Below are 22,042 nucleotides of genomic sequence, written 5' to 3'. Positions count from 1 at the left end.
TAGACAACGCCAGCTTATCTGTGAGCACCAACCATTCATTTGAGTTGTCATTCTGAAACTTGTTCAATAGGAAACATTTCAAGTTGGAGCATATATCCCTATCACTCTTGAAGAAATTGAACAAAAAAAATTAAGATACACAGATCCTTATGATTCATGTTGAAGAAAAAAAAGGTTTTTACATAAGATCATCAATCAATTCTCACCAAGACTGGTGTGATATGTCAATCAGTATGATGGAAGCTAGACAGCTATAAGTTAACCAAAGTGGATTTGACCCAGGGAAGCTCACCAGCTCAGACAGCTATAAGATCATTAATCCATTCGGTCTCACTATTCTCCTTGTTTGTTTGACAGAAATTTGCAAACATAATAAGAATGGTCTGATATGTCCATCGATATGATACAAGCTCAGACAGTTCAGTCTTGTTTCTAGTATTTAGGGAAGATGTAGATGCAAGAAAACAAACAAGCCATAGCACAGTACTCAGGACTGGGCAGTGCTGAGGCATCCGACGAGGGTTTACATTAATCCCCTGAAAAGAACTGAAGATCAACTGCCTTGGAAAAAGGAAACATTTCATACAACAGGATTCAAATGGAAAGCAGAATGACTGGATAATTGAAAGAAATATAGTCAAAGTTGAAAGTAAAAATTAAATAAGAAGAGATAATGAGCAACCCGGGGTTTGCTCAGATAATTATACAAGGATTTAAATTTTGAAATACTTTCTTTTTTTACAGGAATACACATGAATTTCTGTTGATGCAAGGATCAAGGCAGTTCTAGTTAATTACAGAAGCAATATACATAAACTAGAAGTTATGAGCACAACACACTTGCAGGCTAATTCAGTCTTGCGAGCAACCTAAACAAACATCTAGCATTCCACAAAGTGCAAAATTTGCATATAACCACACTTACCTCACCATATTTTCGATTGTTGATGCAGAAAGGATGAGCCAAATCCAACAAAGGTTGCAGAGAATTCAAGGAATCACATAACAATAATCAGGGCACAGCACTGCATTGCCGATTCTTAAAGAAAGCGATCACCTGGTTCATATGTATATCACAAATATAAATTTTTTACGTTGTCAGGTGAAGAAAATATTCTCTCAATCATGAAGGTAACACAACATCCACAAGCAAATTTTGCAATAGCTTCCTCGGCGTATGTTCCTAGACAATTTTGCATTCCCAAAAGAAAAGGAAATTCTCTGTAAAGCAGCAAAGTGAAAACAATATACAGAGCCAAATCTGCCATGTACTGCTATTCAGAAAGAGAACAAAATCTCCAAGTATATAAACAATCCACAAAAGCAAATAAACCTGTAGTTTAATCTTGTATTCATGTCGACAGTATTCATCTAAACAACATGAATAAAAAGAAAAATCCACATTTTCAATGACACAGTATTCACGTATAGTAAGTTAGGGTTTAAAAGCACCCATTTTCATTACAATACATCATTTGCAAATCCTTTTGCAATGCATTAGCACTACATATTTACATTCCCACAAAGGAGAAATAATCCCCCCTGTATAAAATACAAACAAAACTACCAAGACCAATTTGGAGTTTTGATAACACATAGTAACTATTATTGTTCAAGACACTCTTCATAAAACAACCAACACCAGTCTCCTTGACCGATGTAAATACAACGAAAAAAATGAAAAAAAGCCCGTGAATCCGAAAGAGCATTTTGAATCCAACCCTCACAATGATTACACACAGCAACGAGACAACTAAAAGAGCACACCAAGTCAGGTGTGTGCATCCGAGTTCAATCACGAGCAGCAATCCGAGCACCGAATCAATCCATTCTCATTACATTCCAAGCATCTCTTAAGCACCCCTTCATCTTCATCAAACAACTTCCTACTTCCGCTACAATTCCCACATGGCACAAACCTCACATCCCCACAACCTGCACAAACAAACCCAGCCAGCCGTCTTGGAAACCCATCAAGAACCCTTGCCATTTCGCCCGTCTCGAACATTTGCTTAATCACCTCAGCACCACCTACATGATTCCCCCTTATAAACACCTGCGGCAAGCTCACATTTTTCTCTCCCAACACACTTTGCAGCTCCTTCTTATAAGCTGAATCCATCGAAATATCCCTCTCATCAACCCACACTCTAAACCCTCTAAATATCATCTTCACCGCATAACAATCCTCATAAGTCCTCCGAATCCCTCGCAAGCTCGTTAAATACACCACAATCCTATCCTCGGTACCAGGCAACCGAATTCTATTATCATTAACAGGGAACCTATTATAATCAGGCCCCATTGATTTCACAGATTGTAGCTTTTTAGTTGCTTGAATTTGCAATTCATTGGGATTCGGTTTCGGGGACTCAAACAAAGACCGAAGCTTTTTGACCTTTCCTTTCATGGACTCAAAAGAATTGTAGAATCCTGATGTTGATTGAAGGTAAGGCTTTGTCACTGAAGTTGAATGAATTGTAAGAGACCTATTGAATATAGAACTAGAGGTCATTTTATTGGTGGTGGGTTTCGAATTGGGTGTGATTTCCTGGTTATTTTCAAATTCAGCCATCGACCCAGATCACAAAATCAACTCAATATCAAGAATTTCAACGATTTCCTCTCTGGGGCTCTTGATTAGATCAAGATTAAAACAACCTTGACCCTACAATTCAACTCTAGAAATGCCAAAAACCAAAAAAGATAACCTTTTCCGTTACCTTAAAAAACAATCCGAACCCGTTCAAATCCGGTGCTGACGATGGTGACGGAGATGAAATGATCAGAGAATTCTAACCGTGGGATAAAGAAACTGGCGGTGGAGGATTGCTCTTTGCTTTTTGATTAAGGCAGGTGAAAATAATTTTGGGGTTTTTGCTTTCAGTTTTTGTTTTCTTGAAGTTGCTTTCTATTTTTTTGCTTTCCGTTGCTTTCTGGCTTGCTTTCCTGTCTTTCTTTGTATACAGGAGGATAGAGAGGTAGATAGAGAGAGATAAAAGTGGAAAAAAAAAGAAGCAAAAAAGAGAAAAAGAGATGGTTTTTAGCTTCGGGTTAGCCTGCTTTTGTTGCTGTTAGAGAGAATTGTGGAGGAGACGAATTTGGAGGCTTGAATTGGATACCAAGCTAGGCAAAGAATAAACCATAACTCCGCGTTACACACACACACACACACACACACACATATATATATATAATGCTACTAATTTCAGAGGAGAGAGAGGGGCTTTACATAACAGAGACTACTCGTTGGGGGTGATAATGACGTCAGAGTTACAGACAGATACATACGACAGCTCCACCACAGCCTAGTTTGAAACATACGCGGTTGTTTTTTTTTTTTTTTTTTCTCGTTTGAATTTTGTTGGATGTTTCAAATGTTTTCTTGTCTTCCTCCCTAGTGTGTGCTGTAACAAATGATTCTACTCAAGGGTATCATTGTAAAACTACGCTTGGTTTACGAATTATACATGTTAATATATCTTAATCAATTTAGAATAATGTTGTTTTTTTTTATATTAAAAAAAACAGATTTACTCGAGTTTTAAGTAAGATTAATTTGCTTGGTTAATTAGTTTTTTTTTTAGATCTTCATTCGATTTAAATCCCAACCCTAATCAGGCTTATATTCCCACTATTTTTATTTCAAAATAGTAACTTAATGTTATTCTAGTATTAAACAATATATATCATGACCAAAATTGTATTCAAATTTAAATACATACTATTTTCTGTACAGACCCCTCAATTCTTTGGAGGGTTTGAAGCTGGAATGTCATGTGTTTGCTTTATTGTCTAAGAAATTGAAAATTTGAAAGGAAAAAAAAAAACAATACCAGAGGAATAATCTCTGCTTACTTTTTTTTTTTTAAATAATCTCTGCTTACTTATTTTTTTTAATTGTGATTGGGTCAACTGATTTGTGTGTGTATCACTTTAAAATATCTCATGGATTTTTGGGAAAGATATCTAGCGTGGACCATATGATAAAAAAAAAAGAAAAGGGTGATGATGACAATTGCTTTTGGATGGTTCCAATTTCTTCAAAAAAATATAATATTTTCATGTGTGAACGTGAAAAGAAAAATCTTTTTTCATTCGATCTGTGACTCCTGGCTGCTTTTTAAATTTATGCCCAATATTAAATTTTGGATTTTTTTTTCCTTTTTTGGATGTTAGCTGGGTTGAAACATAGTTTTCAGAATTCTTCGGGGTGGATTAGAAAATTACTTGAGAAAAATTATTACATCGTATTGTTTTTATATTTAAAAAATATATTTAAATTAATTATTTTATTATTTTAAATAATTTGATGTGTTGATATTAAAAATAAATTTTAAAAAAATAAAAAATATTATTTTAATATATTTCTAAATAAAAATATTTTATAAAATAATCATTGTTTAACGTTAGTTATTTATTTAGTTAAAATAATAATATTATTTTTTATTATTTTTAAAGTTTATGATATCTGATTTTATCAGGTTATCTAAATTACTAAAAATCTTTCCGGGTCAATATTTTTTTTCTGATTCTCCTTAAAATACAATTTAGAACTGGCTTTGTATTAGGAATTTCAGAGATTAACCCGTCTTGGGGGCAGTGTTCAATAACCATGGCGGGAACCAGCACATTAGTGGGTGAATTAATTTTGCTCAATTTTAACGTCTGCGGGCTCTATAGAAACATTACTATCAAAGATTTCATCATAACTGGAATGAATTGATGCACTAATATTATGGGTGAGTAAAAAATTTAAAAACCAAGAAAATTAAGAAAACCAGAAAAAAAAATAATTGAAAAAATCAAACCGTAAAAAAAATTGATTAAACCGATTAAAATTTTGAAAAAACCGGCCGGTCCGGTTCGGTTTTGGTTTTATAAGCCTAAAACCAAAAAAACCTAACCGAACCCAAACAAAAAAAAACCAAGTCAAACTGGTAAAAAACCGAGCCAAAACCGATTTGAATCGGTTTTTGTCCTAAAACCGAACCAAACTGAAACCGGTTTCGGTTTTTTTTTTAAAAAAATTTCAGTTTGGTTATTTTTTTTTTATAAAAACCAAACTGAATCGAAAATGATCACCCCTAACTAATATATATATATTTTTTTAATGTCTAGGGGCTCGGGAGGAAAATTACCATCTAAAAATATCATCAATAAATCAGGTAATATGAAAAGCATCAAGAGATTTATTGTGATAGTTTCTATATCTGTTTGAGTATTTAAAAAAAAAATGTTTTTGGATTGAAAAAAATCAAATTAATTTTTTTTAGTGTTTTTTTAAATGATTTTGATATATTGGTATCAAAAATAAAAAATATAAAAAATTTATTTTAATGTATTTTTAAATAAAAAACTATTTTAAAAAATACCCTGAATCTTAATCCCTAACCCACAATATATAAATTTACAACAGTTTTAGATTACAATATTTAATTTCAAACTTTGAACTTTCAGTTGATCTATCCTTTTTATTTACAAACTATTTTATTGAGAAATTTTATGATGGTTGAACTCTAATTATTAATATTAGAGAAATAAACATTTTGTATATTTTACTTGCCAAATAAATTTTTCATTTTTATTTGCTGTTGAAACCCAATTAAAGCATGAACAACACAGCAAAGTCTCCAAAACGGGAAACAAAAGCTGTTAATTTACTGTATAAAGCTTACAGTTTCACAAGAGTTATAGATTAATTTAGTGTATTTCTCTGTATTTCCCCCCCTCATTTTCATTAATTTAAATATTCTTTTATTGAGAAAAGAATTACTCTTTCAAGCAGATATATCAGGTATGCTCCTAAACTGGCTTTCATTTTTTTTCCATCTGAGTCAATTCGTTGTTCATAGAAGGAAAAGGAAAAATCTGAGTCATTTTCAGTTTATATATTGATGGGATTTTGCCCAATATTCTGAAGTTGTCACAGCATAAAAGCACAATGACAGGAGTAACGCTAATTTTACCTCATATTATTTCCAAATCACTTCTCCAATCTCATACGTAAATTTCTTGGCTGGAAATTTTATATTTGGATTTTCTTGGCAGGCAAGATGAACTAAACAGCCATTGATGGACTTTTGTCCAAATCATCAACATGTTTAAGTAAATACCACATGAAATCAGCAAGGGTTATCCCTCGCAGCCATGCGGGGTTTTGGCAAAACATCTCGAACACAAGACAAATTATCAACATGGAAAATGGGCAATTTCGAAATCAAGAAATCAAACTGAAATCATTAATTGCATGCCGGGTCAGAGACGAGAGCTGTCAAGATCATTTCACACTTGGTTCCAGAACATAATGAGGTACAAGGGCAATCGAGTTATGACTGCAGGAATACAATCATCTTGATAGAAGCTGTACCCAAACGGAAACAAACCAACCAAGATCAGCCTAAAATCAGAAGTTGAGCTAATAAACAATGCCACAGAAATAATGATGATATTTTAAATTTAGACAGTTTTGAGAATCCTGAGCTTAACTTGAATAGTTCAAGTGCAAAGCAAACATCTCATTCCAAATGCAGCAAAAAACAAGGGTCGAAGTAATTCTGTTGAGATCGAGAATCCTGACATAACCTTGCCATGTTAAGTACAAAGCAAAGTAGAAAACATCTCCCTCCAAACGCAGCAAAAACACACAATTTGATCGTTTCCATTGAACTATCGAGAAAAATCTTAAGTTTCAATTTATATGCAGTGTCTGAGGCACATTACATGCACACGAATTAATTTTTAACCAGCAGCAGCTCTGTATCAAGAGCAGGGCTGAAAAAATGCCAGCTTGAATCATGAAAAGCAGCAAAATAATCGTCTGAAGCTGTCTTGATTACATACTCATTTGCAAATTTTCGAGCAGCCAAAACATGCATTGTTGACTCCACAACAATGGAGTTCTTGATCTCGGAAAAGAACTCATACATCTCAAAGCTATTTCCAAATAATACAATATGATTAAGCAGTTCCAATTCCCAGTTTGCCTGTAAGAGATTGTTATATAGCCCTGCCTCACAATGTGGCATGTAAAAAAGCATTGGCTTCGTAGCACGTCTACGACCTTGCTCATTTACAGACAGGACAGAACAACCAAGGGATTCCAGAACCCGAGACTCTGTTGCAGAAAGAATTGGGTCAAAAACCTCTATGTCCCCAATCCAACAAAACTTCCTTTTCATCAAGATAGCAAGACTAAGCTGGAATCGAGGGGTTTCATATGATTCAATGCTGCCAATTCCATATATCACCATCGGCATCTTCAGTTCAAAGCCCAGCACCCTGTGAAAAGAATCCAGGATTTCAGGATTTTCTACTTGCTCCAAAAAGTTCTGATAGAATCGAGAGCTCTCAACTTTCTTGATACAAAATTCCATCTTTTGAATTAACTTTGCTTCTCTTTCTGGATCGGATTCAAGCTCAGTAGGAACCCATGGCTGCTGTTCTGCTTCTGGAGTATTATGTCTTAGGGAATGTATTCTCTTTTTGCCTCGACGAGGCATTACAACTGTCCAGTTTTCATTTTGGGAGGGCTTGTCAAGAGCAAGGAGTTTTGCAGAAGCTGTCATTACAGAACAGTAACTCTCTCTTCTCCTTTGCAAACAAACACTGCCTCACTTTAGGTAAGTCTGAACCCGAGGCAAAATGATAAGTTGATTTACAGAGCAAGCATGTGAATTATGGGAAGCAGTCAAATACTTCCCATTCACACTAGCCAAAATCCTTTGTCGAAGTAAAGAGTGATTCAGGTAGCCAAATATCTTACTCCTCCACTAATAAAAAACTCCATCAAAGTGAATCAATTATCTCCACACCTTAGATCAGCATGAGAAACACGCTAAACAATCTTTCATTTTCCTGCTCAAGAGAGATGCAGGGTCTCGTAAATCATGCAAGTATCTCAGAACCCTAAAACCTAACTAGAATCTGACAAGAAGTTTTCTTTACCCTAATTATAAATCATCAGAAACCAATTTTGCAGGTTCCCCATTCGGCATAATTACACAAAATTCACATTCTTATCTCTATTAGGCCCTATAATTTCCACGAATCTCACATAAGCCTGACACTTTGGCTCACCACCATGAAGTGTTTTAAGCTCCTTTCATTGTGTGTTTGGTATTTTGGTGTAGGTGCCTTTTCAAGTGCTTTTTGATGGTTATAACGTAAGCATATCAAAAATCCAAAATCACATGAAAAAGCATCAAAATGCACTTTGAAAAGCACTTTTAAACGCAGTCCAAACGCATTACCAAAAAACACCCTTATTACTCCATTGCTATACCATCGATCTTTAGCATACAAGAAAATTATGCTCACGGTTACACAGTTTCTGACCACTACTACTACCACATATTCAGCAGTCTATATTCTATAATGCATGTTGACTAAAGAAAATTGAATAATTAAACAGGCTGGATAGTTTACAGGGTCCAAGGCCAACTAAAATTTAAATTACTGAGCATAATAAAACTGAAATTAAACATGAAAAACTGAATAATCAAACAACTCAAGATAACAGAAATTCTTCTTCAAAAGGGCCTCTAATCAACACTACGTTAACATAACATCCAGTCCTCAGTCTTCCAAATTTACAAAGATTGCATATTTGCATATGTGAAGTAAAAAAGAATTTTTTTTTTAAGAAGTTAGAAAGGATTTTGGTAGATGGGATCTGAGAAAACTTACAGGCAGGGGCAAGGTTGCAATACACCGGTGGCTGCGGCGGCGATTGTGGGGGTCTCTGCGGCGGCTGCCTCTCTTGGATTGGTATCGAGAGTAACCAACCTGTTCCAGGTGTGCTGGTTCCTTTTTATGGTCACTACTTCTTACGTTGTTTTTGTACGGAACAAATATACACTTGAACAACAGTGGTTAATGAAAGAAGATTTTTCTCTTATTTATTTATATTTTCAATTATAATTAATTATTAAACTTAACCCGGTTTATTAACCAGTTTAAGCTTCCATTTATATTGCGTTTTACACGAGGTTACATAAAAATTGAAAAATTTTAAATTTTTTTAATATATTAATATAAAATATATTTTCAAATAAAAAACACTTTAAAAAATAACTATTATACTCTCCAATATTATTAATAACAACAATTCAAACATTTTAATTTTAAAAAAAATATTTTAAATTTTATTTAAAAAAACTTTAAATCTCATGGTTAATCCAATAGAATTTATTTTTTCATAATCTTAATTTAAATTAACTTTTTTATAAAAAAAATTAATTAATCTTTTGAAATTTCAACGTAGATGTTTAGCATATTTTGTTAACAAATTTGGATAAAAACAGTTTCTCACTCCAATTCAGGATTTTACAGTTTCTTATCCCCTTCACTCCTCCCTCCAACCTCTTCCGATCACCGTTTAATTTATCCGTTAAAAATGAATTACGGTGATCCTCAACAACACCAGCACCAGCAGCCACAACAACAACAACAACACCAGCACCAGCACCAGCACCAGCACCAGCACCAGCAGCCACAACAACAACACCAGCACCAGCAGCCACAGCACCAGCACCAGCACCAGCACCAGCACCAGCAGCCACAACACCACCACCAACAACATATGCAACAGCAACCGCCTCCTGTTGGTGATTTTCATAGAGGGCAGCCACCGCCAATGATGCGACAACCCTCCGCTTCATCAACCACTCTTAACCCGCTTGATTACCACCACCATCCGCAGGCCGCCCCCGGTCCTCCTCCTCCTAAATACGAAGCTAGTTAGTTAGTTACACAAGTGCATTGTTGTTTTTTAAGTGTTTTAGAGTTTGGAAATTCTGTCTTTGATTAGTTTAATTAGAGTGACCAGGTTTCAATTTTAACCTAAGTTGTTATGATGATGAATTGTGCGTTTTGATTGGAATTTTGTCATTTTATTGATTGATTGATTTTTGTTGTTGTTGTTGTAGATCACGGTGATGGTTACGGTGGAAAAAGGATGAGGAAGCTTACGCAGAGGAGAGCAGTTGATTATACAAGCACGGTTGTTAGGTATATTCAGGTAATGCTTGAAATATGTGATAGCTGGTAATTTTTGTGACATGTATCTCAATTGGAAGCGATGTAGGTCTTGGAATTTTATTTTTTTTGGTTGTGGATGTGTTTCTGGCCGGATTTGGTGTTCTTGTAATGGTAATTGAATAATTGATGAGGCATCTATTTGTCCGTGTTAATTCCAATATCTGAATCTGTAGTTGGTTTCTTTTATATTTTGCTTAAGAATAAAAGCTTATCAGTGTTGGTGTTGAATTCATAGATGTACAGGACTAGTGGTTTTCTTTGGGTTATGGTGGGATTAGTTGATCTTGACCAAGAGAAGAGGTGGTGGTTTTTGTACAGTGGAAAAACAGAGAAGTATAGGGTTTTGTAATTGCTTGGAGAAGTGGTGGATTTTGTACAGGGGAAAAAGAGAGAATTATAGGGTTTTGTAATTGCTTGGAGATGTGGTGGTTTTTTACAGGGGAAAAAAAGAGAAGTAGAGGATTTTGTATGCCTCTACTAATATTTTGGGTTTCGTGAAGAGAGTGGAGTGGAACAAAGAGTACTTGGGAGAAAGATTCTACTCTCAACTCTTTGAAGGACTTGTGGGTTCAAACTTTACGCTTATAGTATTCCAACAAAGAAGAATTAAACAATTGAACTTTAGAGATCACGTATTCTCGTATGCGGTTTATATGATGTACCATCAATGATTTGCTTGCTAGTTTCTTTTGCTTTTGCAAGTGGTTGGTGCCCCCTTGGTGCCTGTATCAATAGATCTTTTGTTATTTGAGTCACTTGTAATCTTGTTTCAGTGTTGCTGCAGACTCGTATGTGGCAGTGGGACTTGAGGGACAGGACAGTATTGCAACATACCCCAGCAGCTGCGATCGATGTTAGTGAACATTGTTTATCTATATTCTTTCTTTATGAGATATGCTCAAAGTAGCTATTAGCCTAATATCTTTCTATGCTTCAAGCATGTGAATTTTCTTCATGTTTTGATCTCTGTTGTAGGTGTTGCCTCCAGTTGCCTATTCTGATAATCCATCAACAAGCTTTGCCACAAAGTTTGTTCATACATCTCTAAACAAAAACCGTTGTTCGATAAATCGGGTTTTGGTAAGTCTGATTGTGACAGAATTCTTGACTTTGTTACATATTTGAATAGACAAGCATTTATTTCTCTTAGGAAGTAGCATGATCTGCTCATACTGTTCTCTGATGGATCATCAAGTGAAATTCTGTTTCTTTTGAAGTTAGAAGTTTAAAGTCAATTTGCTTTGGTTTTTATGAAAGGGAATATGTGCTGAATTTATCTGCCATATTTCTTTCCCTGTTAAACATGTTTCAGGCTCAGAGTCAAATGAGAGTGCAATTCATTTAATGGGTCCTCAAACTTAGTTTTTACTTGTCTGAGGTGTCAAATATATAATTGTGTATGACATTATGAAAAATGACTTAAACACAATTATTCTTATTTGCTGTTTCGTAATTTCATTTTGATAGCATAAAGTTTTATCCTTTCATTGTGTAGATATGAATGAAAAAAAGAAGAAGAAATTGTTGCTAGATGTGCAAATTGCCTGTTGAAACAAATCAAGTTAGATGAAGACTGGTGATCCATGGTGTTTCCGACAAACTGAACTCATCCTACTAGTCTTTAAATTATCTACCAGTTAGCTCTTTGAGGCCTTAGTCTGCAGTTCGTGTGTGATAGTGTAGAAAGTTGTTGAGTTCTAATCAGTAGTCTCCAATTCCTATTTGGCAGAGCAGATGACTTCATTTGCTTAATAATAAAAAAAAAGTGTGTGCATCTGCCTGCGCACCTGCATATACATGCAAGATGTGCACATGCATGTTGTCTAATTTGAAATGAGTTTGAATGCTGTTTATTATTTGCCTGATCTAAATTTATTTTGCCATTACAACTTCCTTGCCATTTTTACCCTTCTTAAATACAGCAAAACATTTTGATTCTTTCTTTTGGGATTCATCACATTTAACTTTGTAATCAAACATATTCTGACCCTTTTCTTGATATGTAGTGGACTCCAAATGGGAAACGTCTAATCACAGGTTCTCAAAGTGGGGAATTCACCCTTTGGAATGGACAGTCATTTAATTTTGAAATGATTCTTCAGGTGTGTAGATATGATCATTTAATGTTGATTTTTAACCAGGAAAGAAGCCATATTGATGATTTTTGTGGAATTCTTTTATGTGCAGGCTCATGATCAAGCAATCAGGTCTATGGTATGGAGCCACAATGACAATTGGATGGTCTCTGGTGATGATGGTGGTTCAATTAAGTAATTCTCATATGTTCTTCATTGTTCTTATAGCTTTGTTGCTATTATGTTCGTATATGTTGTTCATTTAATATTTTTTTTAATGTTGTTTTAGGTATTGGCAGAGCAACATGAATAATGTTAAGGTCAATAAATCTGCTCATAAAGAATCAGTGCGTGACTTAAGGTAGATATTTGCTTCATATCTCCCTTCCTTTTCCTTCTTTTTTCTTAATACATGGTGTTAGTGAAGTTCGTACTCTCGAACAGTTTCTGCAGGACAGATTTGAAGTTCTGTTCATGCTCCGATGATACTACTGTTAAAGTTTGGGACTTTGCTCGGTGCCATGAAGAGCGTTCATTAACGGGTAATGTGTTTTTTGGTCAATGAACATATGATATTAAGTTTGTGTGGGATGATTCTTTTATGGTACTTAATTGGATGTTCTTTCTCCCATTCTCCTGAATTATTGCAAATAATGTTTCTTTAAGATTGCTTGATACAATGCCATGCTTTTAGTCAGAAAAGTTAACCTTGAAAGAAGAATATTGAAATATGCAATGGGCCTAAGAATGTTGTTCAGTCATTTTCTTCCACGAGAGATAGTTTAGATACTAATGCAAGGAATATTAATGGGTTTGCTTCCATGATGTGATCAAACTACTTACTGTTGCATGTATTTCTAGTTCTGGTGTAAGTGACAGTCTGATGGCTTAGATTACTGTCTGTGTGTTGTGCTCATAATATTTGCACTGAGTAACCTAAAGAGTTTTATCTGCATCATTTTGAACTCAGGCAGGCCATGGTTGGGATGTGAAGAGTGTTGATTGGCACCCTACAAAATCTCTTCTGGTCTCAGGTCAGCCATATATTTCTTTTTGGAACCTCATGATCTCTTTATTAAGTTGGCATTGTTGTGGTTGATGCTGCTAATTGACTTTTTTTTAGGTGGGAAAGACAACCTAGTAAAACTCTGGGATGCTAAATCTGGAAGAGAGCTTTGCTCATTGTGAGTACATATTTTCTTGGTGATTAGGCTAAGGTTTGGTTTAGGATTTTTATAAAAAAATTGACAAGTTCGGCATGGGTTTTGCAGTCATGGCCACAAAAATACCGTTCTTTGTGTCAAATGGAACCAAAATGGTAACTGGGTGCTGACTGCTTCAAAAGATCAAATCATCAAGGTTTGCAAATTCTTTCTCACATCAAAGGTCTCTTTTATGAAGGGTTGGGGCTTGAATGTTGACCCTCTTTTACCTTGACCCTCTTTTTGTAATTTTTGCACATTTTCAGCTTTATGATTTAAGGGCAATGAAGGAGCTTGAATCTTTCCGCGGACATCGGAAGGACGTGACTGGTTAGTAACACCTTTCACCTATGCACATCATATGAGGATAAAATTCAGTTGTATAATGGTCTGCCCTTGATTATAAAGTTATGGGAATTTTCCACTTTTATATGCCATGCTTACTGTTGGCTGAGCTCGGATTAAAATTGCTAGCATGTTTGTTTTAATTCTGTAACTTTTCTGTGGTGTGATTTGTATACAAGGATATACTTATCGTAAAAATGTTCTCTACTATTTCCAGCATTGGCTTGGCATCCATTCCATGAAGAGTACTTTGTTAGTGGGAGTTATGACGGATCCATTTTCCATTGGCTTGTGGGGTAATGTTGATATCTCAAATAGAACTCTTTTTTTTTTACTGTTAAATTATTCTACAACTTCTTTCTGAAGTTCTCATCATGGTATACATTAGGTGATTGAATGTTATTTGTTTTTAATATGTTTTCATTAAAATATTTGCAAGGCATTGAAAATCTATGCCAAGGAAATGAGTATGCGGAGGTTGAAGAGAACCCTCTTTTGTGTGTGTGTGTGTGTGTGTGTGTGTGTGTGTAATTTAAAGTAATTCAGTGGAAGGGGATGTATATGGAGTCCTCCAACCATTATTTTTTTGTGGGCTCATTATTCAAGGAAAAATATAAGAAAACAAGAAAATAGATCTTAAGATTTCTTCTCAGAATTTGTTGGTAATCAAACCTTTTTTGTTTTGGATGGTGGATTACTGAAAACAACCAATCTTTTGATCTTATTTCCTCTCTTTTTTCCGATTGTGTTGGTTGACTCTATTTTCTTGTTTGATGCTATTTGTGCTGCTTGCTGCTCATATGGAAGTAATCTCATATAGCTTCTGTATCCTATGACTGTGATGTATAGGCATGAAACCCCCCAGGTTGAAGTTTCCAGTGCTCATGATAATAGTGTTTGGGATCTTTCATGGCATCCTATTGGATATCTTCTTTGCAGGTAAATGTGCTAAATTCAAGTTAATTGAATATCCTGGGATGTTAACTGGTTTTAGTTTTCCTTCCCTTTTGAACGGGTATTCAAATAAATTACCTTTCTTGAATTTTATTAGAAAGAAAGTTAAAATGGTGGCATGGGTCATTGCTTGGAATATTGAATGTGGTTTAATATAGTTACTGCAGCTTTACTTTTTTCTAGTTATATAGAAGTTGCAGTGTCTTGTTTGTTGTTCTATAGCATCGTAAGTTGGTTTGTAAACTTGTTAAAGAGCAATGTGAGTGGCACATATCAATGCCATTGTAATGCGCATGTCATCTAACTTGTAAAAGATTTGATTATCCGAACTGCTTCACAAGTTACTCTCTAATTGCATCGTTAATATATGAAACAGTCGTACAGGCTGCCTTTGAAGCATGGAAACTTGAAAATCCTAAGGAATGAAGTTTTTTGAAGCAAACAGTGTATCGTGGAATAGATTTTTTGGCTTATTATGCTTTTCTGCTTCTGGTATGTTTGAGGTGTTCCATTAGTTGATATTATTGGAAACCCTTTTGTCAATATTTTTATTTGGTAAGATTCTTATTTTCGTTTTTGTGCTGAATTTTGCACTCTATCTATGATGATCTTCTATTTAAAGGAAAGGAAGGAGAGTTCTTGGCTGTGCTAAATGAGTACTTGGCTGTAGCAACTTTGAGAATTTGGTTTTCATGAAAGATTTGAATATCAAATAATTGTATTTCAATGTTCTGGTGGTGGACTAAAATTTAAAAAAAAATGACATGATTAAATTGCTTTAATCTATGACCCTTTCTAAGGTGTTTCTACCTCACCAGTTACTAAACCTGCATAATTTTTTCTGCAGTGGTAGCAATGATCACACAACAAAGTTTTGGTGTCGAAATAGGCCAGGAGACACTGCCCGTGATAAATTTAACGTGGGTCAAAACCAAGGTTAGGCTTTACAAACTGGTGAAGCCGAACATGGCTTGATCAATATTTTGTATTAAATTCAGTCATGTGTTGTGTTGGCCAGAAAATCTCCTTGTACATGTTCCAAAAATTTGAAGCCATGATATTTTCAATGATTACATGATTAGTATACAAAAGCTAATTTTCTAAGCATTACCATCTCTACCAGGTTATGGTGAGCAAAATCCTGCCCTTGGTGGCCGCTTCCCTGGCAATTTCCATGTACCTGAACCACCGATAACTCCAGGACCATTTGCTCCTGGACTGACTCGAAATGAAGGAACTATTCCAGGTGTTGGAGCTGCAATGCCACTATCAATTACATCTCTTGATGCATCGCAGGGAGAGCAGAGGCAGCCTCTTCCTGTTTCTATGCCCTTTGGAGGGCCTCCTCTTCCTCCTGGCCCACATCCGTCACTTCGTGCAGCCAATCAGCAGCAGGGATATCAGCAAAGTCCTCAGCAGCAGCAGCAACCACTCCCTCAGCACATGCCTCCTTTGCCTATGCCGCCTCCAAACATGCAACAGCTACTGCCTCCATCCCATGTATCCCTGCTCTCTCATCCCCATCTACCTCGCCCTCCTCAAATGCCTCCTCATGGCATGCCTTCACCAATCCCATCTTCAATGCCCGGATCTTTGCCTTCATCAATGCCTGGTCTAATGGTATGATATAGCGCTCCAGTCTTTTATTTTTCTTTCCCAAGTTCATCTAATCCCTCTCACTTTAATTCCAATTGTTGCAATTTGGTGCATATCTTAAAAAGATTCTCAAGTAGTTTCTCTGCATGGTTGACGATGCAAAGCGGGCTTCTGCTTAGAAACATGCTTAGTGATTGAAAGGACATGGTCTCGTTTAAAATAGATTTTGTAATTCTAGTTTCAAGTTACATCTGTTCAGCACTTTCCTTAGCGTATTTGGAATGTTATATTTTATTCTTTTTCCTTTTCAGGGGATGCAAGGGACGATGAGTCAGATGGTACCTCTGTTGCCACAGGGCCATTTTATGGGCATGAATCCAATGCACTCAGGATCCTTGCCCACAAGTGCTGCCCCTCCAGTCGGCGGGGGCTTTCCAAATGGCCTGCCCAATATGCAGGGCCCATCAAATGCCACAGGGGGGCAAATGTATCCACAGGGCGGTCCATTCAACCATCCTCAAGGTGGACAGATGCCAAGGATGCCTGGGTTTAATCCTTACCAGGTAAGATAGACATCACATTGTTTTGTTATGGACCATGTACCATCCCCATATTTGCACAAAAAATGTCCAGTGTAAAGTGATGGTATTTTGTCCCTGTCATTTTCAGATCCCATAGACAATTTAAACAGTGTACTTGAACACGGATCATTGTGGAACCCATGGAATGTTTAATATATCAATTAAAAAAGGTCCACTGACTTCCATGCCGAATGGGTATCAGTTCGCAAAACTGAAAACCAAACCCTCTAAAACATGCCATTTTGATCACTATGATGGGAAGAATAGAGAGATGCAGAGTTGTGTCATGGAGATAATTGTCTCTTATTGAAGTCTACAGTGTGTTGGATTAGGCAAAATTTCTAGAATTTATTGACTTATGATCACAGCAATTCAATTAAAATATGACGAGGGAAACTGTTGATGTAAGCATGCATAATTTTATCTGCTCCTGTTATGCTTTTCTTTTTTCCGGGTTGCATATATCATGGTTCATGTCTCTTACAAGTAACGAACATGAGAGTCTGTACAGAATTCTAAATGTTACTAGTTTCTGAGCAGGCGTGTGTATGCAACATTTATGCTTGTTCAAGAAGAGCTAACATATGTTAATCGTAATTGCAGTCTGGAAACCAATCTGGTATGCCTCCACCACTACCACCTGGTCTACCACCACATTCCCAGACACCTCAGTAGAACCATTGTCGCATCATAAAGGCCTGCAGCCTATGCCTTGAAGAAGAGAAAATGTCTTGCTGCCTGTGCTCATACTAACAACTTTAACTTGTAGTCATGTTCATTGCTTTCCATTTTGCCCCTTTTTCAATAGCCATGTATGATTGAAATCGTATATACTTGTATACTTTGAGACGGAATTAATCGAGCAGAACATTTTGTACAATCTTTCTATAAAGAATTTTGTTTATAAATCATGCTGAAATGATAATTTTGTGCCCATATAATATATATTTTATGTTAAATAATAAATAATACTTGGATAACATATTCAAATGAATATCTAAAACATAGTGGATATATTTAAGGTTTTTGGATAGGGTATAAATATAATTGAAATTTAATTTGTGAATACCCATTAGCATCCCTAAATTATTATTGTTAGGGTTCTTGATAGATGCAGCAGAAACACCAACAATTTTGCCATATCAACATTATGTCATGGTCCTTTTCTTTAACACAATCGAGTGATCAACCTTATGCACACTCATGTTAAGAGTTTTCTGTGACTGATTTTTACATCAAAGCTCGACGAGGAGTTGCTGCAAAAAAAAATTCAAATTTGTAAGAAAGTTTTGGCATTAAAACTTATCTTTTTCGCTGTTTTTTCACAGTGAGAAACCCTAGCTCATCCTACCTACCCCAGCCTGATGAGAAAATCTTGCGATTGCAAAGATTTATGTTATTGCTATATAATTTTCAGACGAGTAATGCTACAAACCACAAATTTTTATCACAAAAAACCATGAATTAAGAGAAAAAATACAGCCATAAAAGTTCCACAAAGTTGCAATTGTGTCATCATCTATTATTCGTGTTTTTTGGTATAAATCATTACAATTTTCAATCTATGGGTTTATCTAAAAAAAAAACTGGGATTACAGAATTATTAGCAGAAATAAGAATTTAAATCCCTATAATCAAGCAACCAACAAGTACAAATCTTCAAGAATCAAAAACCTTCCAAACCCTATTGGCCACCGACGACAAAGATTTCTCTCAATCTCAATCAGAATCGACATTTAGTTGTTGGCTCAGAGAGACAGCAACATCATCAGCAACAATAAAGCAAACAGAGATCAGCTCACTCAAAACCCTCCAAACCCTACATGCCACCAGTATGATCAAGCTTGGCTGCATTGCCATGATAGCTAGCTAGCTAGCTTGCTAGAACAACTCTTCAACCCACACTTAATGTGGTGTTTCTCAGTTGATGATCAACAACAACAAAGAAGAACAAAATCCTCAACAACATTGCATGAAGACTTGGAACCTGGAAGCAAAGGTAATCTCTGTTATTAAGGAGTGATTGAAGGAGGAGAATGAAACGGCAGAGGAGAATGTAGGTGAACTTGACTTTTGACTAAATTTTGTTTCAAGATTGGAGGCTTCTACCTTTGGTGCCGTGCCCTGCCCTTTTGACAAACGACAGTATGTACAATAATATCTCCACGTTGTAATTTACTTCCATCATCTTCCACGAATAAGGGAAGAACACACAGCCACACGTAGCAAAGTTATTAAGCCCAGGCCCATGGAGAAAGGAATCGCAGAGAAGGATGGAAAGAGTTGACTTTTTCGAGATATAAATATGGCAACTGCCAACTGGCGTAGCACTGCACCAGATTAAACTGACAAAGCCATTAAAATTCATTTCAACGACCAGTATGGAAGCAAGAAAATACTCCATCAAAGTTCATTACCTATGACGATTAATGTGAGATGGTTACTGCTAGCAATCACCATATAAATAACGCAGCAGTCTTGGCTAACGTGCGAAAGGAATTATCAAGTGGGCTAGGCCTAAATCACACGACTCATCCTCGCAATTGGTATGAAGCTGACAGGTAAAAATAAAAATGCTGTTAGTCTCGGTGCTCTTCTTAATATTCTAATAAATATTTTCGTGGATCTTAAAGTCATAGGAATGAAAATTTAACCTAAATCTGGTTGAAAACGATAAGTGATTTATTTTTAATCTACCTTCTCTAATGGATAATGGATAATGGATAAAATGAAATCCTATACTTATATAAAAAGAATACAACTCATAAGTAACCATTGCCATCCTACTTACAAGCTTGTAGTAACTGAAAATAATTTAATAGAAACAGAGTAGAAGCACAGCTAACTATTAGAACATTTAAGCGCGATTAACAACAAATTAGCAGCGATTAAATTTGTCTAGAAAGCAGACTTGAGATTAATGATGTATTACGTCAAGTACAGATTCATGAAATTGATCAGTACTTCGTAATATAAAGCCAGCCTTGAGGCCTATAACAGTTCGCAATGCAGTTTTGGATGGTAGAAGTCCCAACCACAAACATAAACAGACATAATAGAGGCTTGATCTTATATGGTTTGAGATTTGATACCAAAAAAATATTTCGCTTTAAATACAAAATCTCTCTAGTTGAGAATCAATCTTATGGTTACAAAATGGATGGTAAGTCAGTAAGACTTTCCGCAATGAATCAAGCTCCCAGCACCCAGGAAGAGACCAAAAATTGCAGCACTTCCAACTGTGGTTTGCCCAATATACCTTACTTTCAAAAGTCCAGGAACCTGTATGTTCAAAAAGCAAAACTTAGAATCATCAGGGATACCAGTCACCCAACTAGCAGCACAGCACAGTGAAAATGATATTATGTGTCTATCCTTAAATCCTTAACCTGCACAGAGGACTTCAACCAATGATGAACGATAAAGGTGATATACAATCAATAGAGGGATAGATAGGACAACGACAGAGAGCTGGCTTAGTTTTGAGAGCCTAGTAGACTCTGCAGCTTGAGTGCTGAAATTTTTCTTTTCATGACAATTTCTAAGAGCCCTGGTTTCTTTTGAATTCAAGAAGCACCCCCTTGTGTATTTCAAGGATATAGCGAATGGGTTCTAAATAACCTAGTGGACTCAAGGTTGTCTATTTGTTGCAAGGAAAATTCTCTCCTGACAAGCAAGACTCTGCACTAACAAAAAGCTAAGCCTCCCATGCTTGAGAGCCCCACTGGATTGCAAAGGCACCAAGAATTAACAGCAGAAAAAACAAAGCACACAAATATTGCATTACATGAGCTATTGAGAACTTCTCAAGGCTTGTATCTACTAGCAACACTTGAATGAAAGGACAAGGAGGTATGACTTGACAAATTAAACTGCTGGAAACATTCGTTCCTCTTGGAAGATACAAAGCTACTAGATTAATAGATTGTCCCAAACAACATATGTATACCATACAAGCCATTTCCACTAAACATCCTCGATGTTCTGTCTTACAATTGTACAACTATACATCTACATGACCTCCTCAAGTAAATTCCACATCTCTTGCTAATTGTGTCGGTAAAAAGTCTAGGATTTGCAATGACAAAAATGGAATACCAAATTCTCTTCCTAAATAGCCTAACCTTGACGCAATGACAACAAAGTAATGACCTTTTTCTGTAACAAAAGCTATCAAATACTCAAGATGTCTGCTTTGAATATAGAAGCAAAACAAAGAAAATCAAAGAAACCCTTGAAAGAAAATACTACAGCGAGAAGGAGAGATTACCCTGTTCCTAATAGCTTCATAAGTCCCATAAACAGCACCTACACATAGAACACAAGCAATCATCAAAAACCCATCACTAATTTGTTAAAAAAAACAAAGAGATTACAGAATAGTAGTAGTTTGATAAAGGAAAAAATTTCATTCCCATAAGAATAGCAAACTTGATCCTTTGAGTACCTAAATAGAATACTGGGGTTCAGGGTTTTTCTTTCTTTTGAGAGAGATAATGAGAGATATTATAGGAACTTACCGACTGCGCCGCCAACAGCACCTCCAACGGCAACGCCAGCGGTGACTCTAGCCAAGCAGCTGTCCCTGGCCATTTGTAATCGTTATTGATGAGAGAGTGTTGGAGCCGGCGGTGATGGTGATGGCTTGGGGGTTTAGTTGTTGTTGTTTTGCCTTGTTAAATAGTTTGGGCTCAAAGATTAAAGTTGGCCCACGTTAATGGCTCAAATACCAAAAAATAAATAGTAATTATTTCTAATTTATTTTTATAGTTTAAAATGTTTCTTTAAAAAAATTTAAAATATTTGTAGTGCGAAAGTAAAACCCACGGCTCTGGGTAGCTTAACTCGCGGATTAATGGATAAATTCAAATTATGATTTTTAAAAATAAAAAATAAAACACCATTAATTTGGTTTAAAAAAAACTAAGTCAAAGTAAAATCCATTAGGATCAAACTTTGGGTAGATAATTACTAAGTTGGACTTTCAAGTTAAGTTTTTATAATTATAATTTTATCAAAAAATATGTTTTTAATATATTAAAGGATACTTTATAAAATTATATTTTTTTAAACATATATTAACATATTTTTTTAATTTTTAAAATCAGCATATTAAAATTATTAAAAACATTAATATAATACTTTTTATTATATCAAGTTGAATTATACTTTGTGTTTTTCTTCAACGAATAAGTCTAGCTCTCAGATCAACCTACTAAATCGATATATGTTTTATAATCAATATTGA

General features: G+C 35.5%; 4 protein-coding genes across 9 annotated transcripts; 1 reads left to right on the top strand and 3 right to left on the bottom strand.

The window, feature by feature from the left end:
* Positions 1-1,426: 1,426 nt before the first annotated feature.
* On the bottom strand, positions 1,427-3,194 carry LOC127905066 (uncharacterized protein At5g39865-like). Its single transcript, XM_052451273.1, has one exon. It carries the CDS (start codon positions 2,573-2,575, stop codon positions 1,796-1,798), a length of 780 nt encoding a protein of 259 aa, XP_052307233.1. The 5' UTR covers positions 2,576-3,194; the 3' UTR covers positions 1,427-1,795.
* A 3,470-nt stretch (positions 3,195-6,664) lies between these two features.
* LOC127905065 (protein SENSITIVITY TO RED LIGHT REDUCED 1-like) lies at positions 6,665-8,879 on the bottom strand. 3 transcript variants are annotated; one of them, XM_052451271.1, is made up of 2 exons: positions 8,714-8,879; positions 6,665-7,857 (listed from the first exon to the last, which is right to left on the bottom strand). In XM_052451271.1, exon 2 carries the CDS (start codon positions 7,566-7,568, stop codon positions 6,735-6,737), a length of 834 nt encoding a protein of 277 aa, XP_052307231.1. In that variant the 5' UTR covers positions 7,569-7,857; positions 8,714-8,879; the 3' UTR covers positions 6,665-6,734. The 3 variants fall into 3 exon arrangements, with proteins under 3 accessions (XP_052307231.1, XP_052307230.1, XP_052307232.1); XM_052451270.1 differs by having other exon boundaries at positions 8,689-8,875; XM_052451272.1 differs by having other exon boundaries at positions 6,665-7,628; positions 8,689-8,875.
* Positions 8,880-9,289: 410 nt separating this feature from the next.
* Positions 9,290-17,705, top strand: LOC7462786 (flowering time control protein FY). Of its 4 annotated transcripts, none has more exons than XM_052451769.1 (18): positions 9,290-9,713; positions 9,930-10,021; positions 10,826-10,894; positions 11,017-11,121; positions 12,048-12,143; positions 12,229-12,311; positions 12,406-12,477; positions 12,561-12,658; positions 13,091-13,150; positions 13,240-13,300; positions 13,388-13,475; positions 13,585-13,648; positions 13,881-13,959; positions 14,513-14,602; positions 15,465-15,553; positions 15,741-16,237; positions 16,525-16,776; positions 17,398-17,705. In XM_052451769.1, the coding sequence occupies exons 1-18, from the start codon at positions 9,398-9,400 to the stop codon at positions 17,467-17,469; spliced, it is 2,283 nt and encodes a 760-aa protein (XP_052307729.1). In that variant the 5' UTR covers positions 9,290-9,397; the 3' UTR covers positions 17,470-17,705. The 4 variants fall into 4 exon arrangements, with proteins under 4 accessions (XP_052307729.1, XP_052307728.1, XP_024453642.2 ...); XM_052451768.1 differs by having other exon boundaries at positions 9,290-9,740; XM_024597874.2 differs by having other exon boundaries at positions 9,615-9,744.
* A 580-nt stretch (positions 17,706-18,285) lies between these two features.
* On the bottom strand, positions 18,286-21,480 carry LOC7460235 (uncharacterized). The gene is made up of 5 exons (XM_002304756.4): positions 21,315-21,480; positions 21,065-21,102; positions 19,212-20,076; positions 18,904-19,124; positions 18,286-18,781 (listed from the first exon to the last, which is right to left on the bottom strand). Exons 1-3 carry the CDS (start codon positions 21,385-21,387, stop codon positions 19,963-19,965), a joined length of 225 nt encoding a protein of 74 aa, XP_002304792.1. The 5' UTR covers positions 21,388-21,480; the 3' UTR covers positions 18,286-18,781; positions 18,904-19,124; positions 19,212-19,962.
* Between the last annotated feature and the right edge of the window lie 562 nt (positions 21,481-22,042).

Source organism: Populus trichocarpa, chromosome 3 (assembly GCF_000002775.5).
Source record: "Populus trichocarpa isolate Nisqually-1 chromosome 3, P.trichocarpa_v4.1, whole genome shotgun sequence".
NCBI classification, from domain to species: domain Eukaryota; kingdom Viridiplantae; phylum Streptophyta; class Magnoliopsida; order Malpighiales; family Salicaceae; genus Populus; species Populus trichocarpa.
Note: the sequence above shows the minus strand (reverse complement) of the source record. Positions and strands in the feature narration are given on the sequence as shown.

Excerpts from the sequence above, each read along its gene's own strand:
- LOC127905066 (XM_052451273.1), bottom strand. The coding sequence starts at position 2,575 with ATGGCTGAATTTGAAAATAACCAGGAAATCACACCCAATTCGAAACCC.
- LOC127905065 (XM_052451271.1), bottom strand. The coding sequence starts at position 7,568 with ATGACAGCTTCTGCAAAACTCCTTGCTCTTGACAAGCCCTCCCAAAAT.
- LOC7462786 (XM_052451768.1), top strand. The coding sequence starts at position 9,398 with ATGAATTACGGTGATCCTCAACAACACCAGCACCAGCAGCCACAACAA. Across the intron at positions 12,659-13,090 it reads TGAAGAGCGTTCATTAACGG|GCCATGGTTGGGATGTGAAG; the intron begins GTAATGTGTTTT and ends GAACTCAGGCAG. Across the intron at positions 16,777-17,397 it reads CTGGGTTTAATCCTTACCAG|TCTGGAAACCAATCTGGTAT; the intron begins GTAAGATAGACA and ends TCGTAATTGCAG.
- LOC7460235 (XM_002304756.4), bottom strand. The coding sequence starts at position 21,387 with ATGGCCAGGGACAGCTGCTTGGCTAGAGTCACCGCTGGCGTTGCCGTT. Across the intron at positions 21,103-21,314 it reads TGCTGTTGGCGGCGCAGTCG|GTGCTGTTTATGGGACTTAT; the intron begins GTAAGTTCCTAT and ends TTCTATGTGTAG. Across the intron at positions 20,077-21,064 it reads ATGAAGCTATTAGGAACAGG|GTTCCTGGACTTTTGAAAGT; the intron begins GTAATCTCTCCT and ends TTGAACATACAG.